Source organism: Setaria viridis, chromosome 8 (genome assembly GCF_005286985.2).
Source record: "Setaria viridis chromosome 8, Setaria_viridis_v4.0, whole genome shotgun sequence".
Taxonomy (NCBI): Eukaryota; Viridiplantae; Streptophyta; class Magnoliopsida; order Poales; family Poaceae; genus Setaria; species Setaria viridis.
In genome coordinates this window covers 38231626-38239857 of record NC_048270.2, presented here as the reverse complement: position 1 = coordinate 38239857, position 8232 = coordinate 38231626, and the positions used below count along the sequence as shown (strand labels likewise).

At 42.1% G+C, this 8232-nt stretch overlaps 1 protein-coding gene across 2 annotated transcripts; it reads right to left on the bottom strand.

Moving 5' to 3' along the window:
* Positions 1–980: 980 nt before the first annotated feature.
* On the bottom strand, positions 981–7045 carry LOC117866706 (uncharacterized). 2 transcript variants are annotated; one of them, XM_034750975.2, is made up of 9 exons: positions 6767–7045; positions 5537–6678; positions 4720–4784; positions 3873–3934; positions 3362–3459; positions 2721–2982; positions 2420–2633; positions 2151–2292; positions 981–1450 (listed from the first exon to the last, which is right to left on the bottom strand). In XM_034750975.2, the coding sequence occupies exons 2-9, from the start codon at positions 6569–6571 to the stop codon at positions 1181–1183; spliced, it is 2148 nt and encodes a 715-aa protein (XP_034606866.1). In that variant the 5' UTR covers positions 6572–6678; positions 6767–7045; the 3' UTR covers positions 981–1180. The 2 variants fall into 2 exon arrangements, with proteins under 2 accessions (XP_034606866.1, XP_034606865.1); XM_034750974.2 differs by having other exon boundaries at positions 3873–3937; positions 6767–7044.
* Positions 7046–8232: the final 1187 nt, after the last annotated feature.

Sequence of the window (8232 nt, the reverse complement as noted above, 5' to 3'; positions counted from 1 at the left end):
CCATGTCCCGCGGCCGCTGAAGAAACAGGCGCAAGGTTGTCGCACGGCGAGAACCATGGCGGACGTTGCAGGCGCTGTAACGAAACCCTGTGCCATGTCGGCTGGCAGCGCCGGCGAAGGCATTCAGAGATTGGGATCATGGATGTTCTCCCAAGATGTACGCTCCCTGTTGTTGCCCGCCATCACCTGGTGACGACGCGACACACGGCTCGACGGAGGGCGGAGGCCCAATTTATCTGTTGAGACAGAATTAGATATTTTAGGTCCTGATAGATTCTGGATTGAACCCAGCGTATTTCGGCTGGAGGATCCCTTGATTTCAGCATATTGACGGATCACGTCCCACGAACACCATGCCGCGCTCAATTTACTCGGCCATGGCGACGATTCACTAGGCGAAGAAGAATGGCAGAGCTCACCGGTGCCAGACTGTCAGGTTGAATCTGAACACTGAACAGCTGCCTGATACCCCTCTGTTCCTGCTCGGGACGGGGCGCTGCGCCGGTGAGCTCCTGCGATCGATCGCTGTCCATGCGGCAGCGCGGGCGCTCACTCCGACGGCGAAGTGATGAACAAGAGAAGAGAGCGAAGCCCGCACATGGCCACCGGCCGCCGCGCCTGACTGACGGGGAACACGATCCCGCCACGATTCAGTCGATCCCGACCGCTCACGTCCCATCGGACGGCAGGTACCGTCCACCCCTGGGGCCGCAGAGGGACGCTGCCTCCGCCTCACGCCGCGGGTCGCCGGAGCGCCGCCGAGTTGAGGCCATCTCTCACTTCCCTCCGTCTCCTCCCAGCCTCCTTGAAGCCACCCAAGCTTGCCCCACGCACGCCTTTCCGCTTCAGCTCTGCCGCTGCAAGCCTGCGAACTGCAACTCCCCGATGCATCTGCAGCCATGTGCCGGCCGGCGGAGGCATGGAGCGCCGGGTCGTGTTCTGCTTGCAAGTTCAGTAGATTTTGCTTAAGAGCGTGAAGCACTTACAAATCATTCACACATACACTTAACAACTTATTCTCAATGACTGTATTTACAACTTCACAACGGATTCTTTTTTAGATAATATTTACACAAGTGTATGACACTACCGGAAACAGTAGATATGCCGAGTGACGATGGTTTGCATGAGTATACTATATATAGATTTCAGAGATGCAACATGCCATTTTGGCGCGTTGCTACCTCCCACCTCTGACCTTACGGCTGGCCCCTTTGGAAGTCATGACCCTTTCTTTGGTGTATTCGGGTTGCTTTGGGGTTCCTAACCCTACTACCTTGCCACTAAGCATGTCAAGAACTTCAGCCATGGTAGGCCGCTCCACCCACTCAGACTGAGTGCATAGTAGTCCTATCTCCAAGCACCTCTTTATCTCTGTTAACTGAGATATCTCGAACAAGGATTGATCAAACAACTCACCCATTTGTTGATTTTCTCGCACATTCCAGGCCTGCGAAGAACGGACGGCACATATAAATGTCGAGTTTTGTTCGGTAAACAACAACGGTCATGAAACAAAAATCATGTTGAGGAAGATGTTGTTTTTCTTTTTAGGAAATTTTGAGTAAATTTTTTTCCATGCATGTGTTATCACAAAATCGTTTTTTATTCTCCACTGCAAACGGTGTTCAATTTATGGCCCTAATTGGCAGTTTTCTAATTTTTTTAATCATTTTCATATTTGGAACAAATCAATTCAACAATGCTTTGTGCAATTTACAATGTTTTAAAAATATACATAAAAATTTAAACCTGGGCCTATACAAAATAAAACATGAAACAAGTAAAATGAAAGAAATAATAGCAAAATATAATGATCCACTAGGAGATAAAATAGTAAATCAAGGCCTCACCATCCCCTCGCTAGCAAATTCTAACAAACAAGATGTGGCAAACTGAATTGTTTTGCCTGATTAATTTGGGTGCCAGATTTTCGTTTTCCCATTTTAGTGGATCATTATCTGAAAAAAATCTGAATATCGTTCCCTCAAAACTCTGTCCTTTTGTAAGGGTAGTCACCAAAATAGGAGCTGAGCTAGATGGACTACTTGAAAAATGTAGAATTGCAAAGTCGCACGTGATGCATTTTCTTGTGTAATTCCAACAAAAATGTGACAAATAAACTGATGTGTCGGTGTGCGTGTACTTACCCATGGAACTGAAGCATGGTGACGGGCAGGTTCAGATCTGCACATACCGCTAATGGTCTCAAGGAGGGTGACACCGAAGCTGTACACATCGTATTTAGTCGACAAAATACCTTCCAAGATATATTCAGGAGGCATATATCCCCTGAATGGTTAGACAGAAAGGGAAGACCTCAGGACAAAATATGAAGGAAAGAAGAAAGAAAAGAGACACTTATTCTTGTCACAAATTAGCTCTAATGTGATACTTAATTTAGAAAATGGCATCTTACACTGTGCCCGCTATGTTATTGTCGTGAATCATCGGTTTCTCCAAGATTCTAGCTATTCCAAAATCAGTTATCTTAGGATTCATATCAGAGTCCAAGAGGATGATGGCTGGCTTCACATTCCTATGGACAATGTTTTGCTCATGCAGGCACTTTAGGCCTTGGGCAAGCCCCTGGATTATCTTGAAGAGGGAGGGCCAATGAAGTCGATATTCTCCTGCAGATTAGTTAGAATTTGAGGGGAAGCAATTATATTGGTTACTTTAATTCATAATGTACTATTTTGGTTCAGAGGGGAAAATACCATAAATATTGTTTCCCATGTTTCCGTTCGGCAATAATTCTTCGACAAGAAAAATGTGAGTTTGAAGGCACTGATTCTCCCAGATGAATTCGTGGCCATATCCCAGAATTCTGATAATATACTTGTTATTCCTCAAAGCCTCCACATCCTTGGTCTGGAGCTCTGAAGCAAGATGAAGTTCGGTACTCAATCGCGCCACTAGAAATGGAGGTGGATCACGAAATTTCTTGATGGCAACCAGGAGTCGGTCGTGCAATATACCCTTAAAAGTATAAAAAGCAAGATAAATGGTGGTTTCATTCTATGAAATAAATCCATAAAAGTGACGTCCTGTGCATGTCTATATGTCTAAGTAATGCAATGAAGCTAGTGGGTTTGCTCGATCTTATCCAATTTCGCAAGTACCTCTTGTGTAAAGAAAAGGAAATGTGCAAGGTAGTATAATGTGTCCAACAAGTGGCATAGCTGTTGGAAGTGATCGCAGTTCTTAAAAAACTGTGGTTTTGTGATAGATTATTGAGGTGTGTGAAACAATTTCTTAATAAAATTAAAATTATAATCAATGTTTCTGTAGATTTTAAATGGTAGCGTCGTGTTGAGAAATCACATTTACAAAATAGCATGCCAAGCATATGGAGTACCTTGTAGACAGTACTAAAGTCGTTTGATCCAATCTTGTTTTTCTCTGAAAAATTCTGTGTAGCGTTCTTCAACTCAGTCAAACTGAACTTTGTTAAGCCTGTCATAGAATCAACCCACAACTTATCTCCCTTAGATTTATCCGAGTATGCAAGTGTATTATTAGAACCAATAGTTCTTAGTACAATGTAGTAAGAGTAACAATTTGAGTGAGTTTCAACTGCCAAGTGCCAAAATTGATAAACATAAACTCCATTTGTTCCTCTTTTATGTAGATTTATGTCCTTTATCAATCTTCAAGAGATGACATTGACCACTTTTTTTTAACTAATATGTATTAGTACATTATATTTTTTATTGAAAGCATATATAAAACAGAATATACCATATAATATTGATATAACCAATCTTGGTATTCTTTATACGTATCAACATAAACTCAAAACTTTAGAAAGATGACTTCTAGGGAGTGTGAAGGTGAAGATAGACGGGAACAGAATTGCAACCATATACCTGGTAAAGGAGGAGATGGTGCCTCGCTCTCTGCTCGTTTATTTTTTCTTTCATCAGATATGCTGCTGCAAGTAAGTGAAGGTGAATGTTTTTTTTAAATGAGTAAAGAATAAAAAAGAAGTATCTCCAAAGCTTGCAGGATACAAGGTTAACTCATTATTTCTAATCCAACACTCCATCAAAATAGACAAAACATGTGCAAATGGAAATGCTCTACGGAAGGATGAGCTAAGCAAGCAGAGATATGCACTTCATCTTGCCATGTACCATTTCCCATGTGTCGGAAGAAATAAAAATACCATTATGTTGGTATTTGAATTATTTCTGTCCAAAACCAGCATTTTTCATGAATGGTGACGAAATTAAACTTAAAGCACGCTGATGCAAAAGCTCAATGGAGGAATAAACAGATACCAATAATTACATAATTGTTCAGTTTCTTATCTATAACCACTATCAATCTCACTGAATACTTGCAGTTTGAACTAAATGAAAGCTACACTTAATGATGGAAATGAAATAAACTGCAACTCCAGGGAAGTAAATTGAATTCTGTTTTTACTTATAAAAATTTAGGTGGGAGTGGGACTCTCCAGGGATTATATAACGCTACTAGTTACGAATCTTAACTGTTGGAATGAATATAAATACAAATGTGCTGGTACCACTTTTGCATCAGTACTAAACCCATATATAATTAGCGTATTGTTGACCGAATGCTATATAGTTTGAATTTAAATTCTCTATATCTTATATTTATTGACGCATAGTTTTGAGACATCCAGCATTCATTTATTACTTAAAGATTTTTGTGGCACAACTCTAAAACTTATGGTAGATGACTAACCAATCATCTTCTGATGGAGTGAGGGAGACAGGACCAGAAATAGGGGCTGAAATGTCTGCAATATTCTGAAAAATAAAATCAATATATTATATGGTAATAGAAATCACAAAGATAAAAAAATAACAATAAAGAAAATTTCACATAAACAACAGAAATGTTGGCAAGACCATCACAAAATTACTTATTTAGAAGTTGTATCACAAAACTGTATAGCTAAGCATATATAGTCAAGGAGCTTCCGATTACCATTTTATACCTTGTGCAAATCATTTGATAATCAGGTAGCTTTCTGCACCTAGTAAGTTGGAGGTGCTTTTTTCAAGAGCCTTTCTTACGGTCTATGTGTTGACATGGTGGCGCATGGAACTAAAGGTCACAAGTTGCATTGTGTGTTGTAGTTTGCTACGCTATGACAGTTGATGTCATGTCCTTTTCTACTTCTTTAAATTCTTCTATGTTGTGTGTATCCTTGCTATATAGAGGATGTGGTCATGATTTTATCACCTTGATGTAGTTGTCTAAGATCAATAAAGATTCCCTTATCGAGAAAAAGTTGTTTTATGCCAATCTAAAGGGGCATGCCCACAAAACAAGCTTAGCACATCTCAGATTGCTTACTGTTCTGGCACACATCTATTGTGTACGCACTGCCTTAAAGGTTAAGAAAATATATCTTGTATGTTTTTGGTCTAAAATTTTCATCCTATTAAAATTAGGCCTTTACTTTTTTGTAAATAATTGTCAATTCATATTTTAAGATATTATATCTAACTTTATCCTTATTTTCATAATAATGTAGGTAATTAAGCAATCATACCTGTGAGGTAGAATGAGGTACATGTGAAGATGGACGTGGTAGATGCCCAGGCTTTGCTAGACCTGTACTTGTGATAGGATTAGTAGGAGTAGGTCGTGATTGTGTGGGTGGAGAAGGAGGTTGATGTTTGGATAAAGGAGGAGCTATATTTGCGATGGGAGGACGGCGAGGAGGTGATGGTGGTGTGGATGAACGTTGAGGCTGATGGTCAGACATTGGAGAAGTTACATATGTGGGAAGAGGAAGTGGTGGTGGTGGTGGTGGTGGTGGTGATGGAGGAGTTGGCGGTGGCGACGGTTTGTATCGGGTCATACGAGGAGGAGGAGGTGGTGGAGGTGGTGGAGGTGGTGGTGGTGTAGGCAGTGCTGGTGTTGGTTGTTTGGGTTGACGACGAGGTAGGTATTTGGACAAAGGTGGAGCTACTACATTGGTACGAGGAGGGGATGTGTGCGAATGAGGCCGACTAGGACGTATGTCATTGCCAAGAACATCATCAGGAGGATGAAAAGAACCTTCATGTGTGGGCAAACTAGGCTGGAGGTCATCATCAACAAAAACAGTAGGGCGAGATGGTAGATGTTCGGACAGGGGAGGTGGTTGGTATGTCCGAACAGGGAACACATTGACAGTCACAGAACTTTGCTGGCCTTTCGTTGCCACAAACACGGTGGCGGCGGTTTGGCTGGCAAAGATGGCCAGCATCATCCCATGTGATATGTCGTTCTTTACCTGGCTCAACTTCTTGGCCAGCTTCCCGGCCTTGCAGAAGAGACACAGGATGTTCTTCCCCTGGCAGGCTGTTACGACATCATGAGCGCGTCTGATGGCATCCCCAAGATCCTCTAGCGGGCCGCCAATCACTTTGTGCCTCATCATCTCCGAGTCCTTGAGCAGCGACAGCAGGTCACTGACTCTGCGCACGAGCTTCTCGATGCCGCGACACTCCTCCTTGTTCTCCCGAACTGTCTCCACGGCATCCTTGAGATTGATCGCAATGTCGATGATCTTCTCCACGATGACCACTGGATCTGCCATTCTAATCGCTGTGTACCATGCAATCTCCTTTTTTTTCTCAGATTATTGAGGTAATCTCTAGCTTCTGCCACCAGAGATTTATGCAACACAACCTAGCTACAAGATCACTGAATGTGAAAATAACAAGACAAGCTGACGAGTTAAGCAAAAATAATCAATGTAATTATAAGCAAGAGTAAGCCAGCATGCATTGACCTTGTTGGCTCTTTTTCTTTCTTCAGATTGTTGATCACCTCTTCCTCCTATCCCTGGACCAATCGAGGTTGCCGCTCTTTTGTTCCGTATGAACTCGTCTACTATCTGCTGAGAAGGAATACATGGCTGGCCCAATGCAAAAGACAAAAAAGGCTAAAGCCAAGCCTTGTGTTAACAAAATGGTATGGGTACGAAAACATCGCGTGAAGATTAAGCAATGCATATGCTCGTATGGAATCTTAAGGTTGAGTGAGAGATTACACTAACTGCGATTCTTCTCTCTGGCACATTTCAAGATACTGTTAGTTGTATAAACCTTAAAGCACAGGAGATAAGAGCCTTTCGGCTAGGATAGACATTGTTGATTGGCAAAGCATCTATACCAAAGGCTTACCGGCGTTTCTGTTCTGGGACATTTGTTGATCAGACATTCAGACTGAGCAAAGGTATTCGAGTGTTTCAGGTGGTTATTCAGGCTTTCCATTATCCAAAATAAAGTATTCATTCAGCTATTTTTGGATATATTCACTTGAGAGAGATGGATTTAAGCATGCAACAAAAGTTCACCTGGTGACAAAGTGGTAAAGGACAAGGGCATGAGCTCAAGTCAAACCTCAGGACATACCACCAGAAAACAGAGCAGCAGGAGAGCAAGCAGCAGAGTACACTGTGTCCCCAGACAGCACGGCGTCCAGGCCGTGGGAACCGGCCGGGACACGCCGCTAGTGCAGAAAGAGGACCAAGAAATGGCAGCTTTCTACAATTAGGCATCAACACATATAGAAGTCTACTCTGGCATAACAGACAGCTACCAGAACACGACGTATACAGCAAAGTGAGCTGATGACTGCTTCAGCTGACACACCTTCATCTTGATATCATCTCACACAACACCCTGATTATGCTCCTCCAGTAATGGCTTCTAATGCTGTAGAAAGTAAATGAGTTAATGCAACAGTTCTGTTGGATGTTGAGGTAGTTTCTTCTCGACCTGCCTGATATGAATCTGCAAGACTCGTACTGGATACTATTGCACCCTCTGATTCACCATTCACTTCATTACCACACTGCAACATTTCTATACGAGGGGAGATCAGCGCACAAGTTTTATTTAAATTCAGTCCAATAAAACAGATCGATCAGCTTCAGCATTTGGATCGGATGACTCTGGATTGTCCGGTGACTCCAACCGAATACGCTGAGCTCTGGTTGTACCCCAGTTCTGAGATAAAGTCTTCCCTCAGTTTAGGGGAAAATAAGAAGCAAGCTCTAGCTTTATTAGATTCATAGACTTTGATATGCACTTAGATATACCCTATCTATCTATGTATTTAGAAAAACTAAAATGATCTATAATTTGGGATGGAGGTAGTACCTTTGCTACGATGTACTGTAACATCTAAGCATGAGAGGGTGATGATAAAAAATGCACTATTGCACCGCTGGATTACTGTCTCAATCCTATT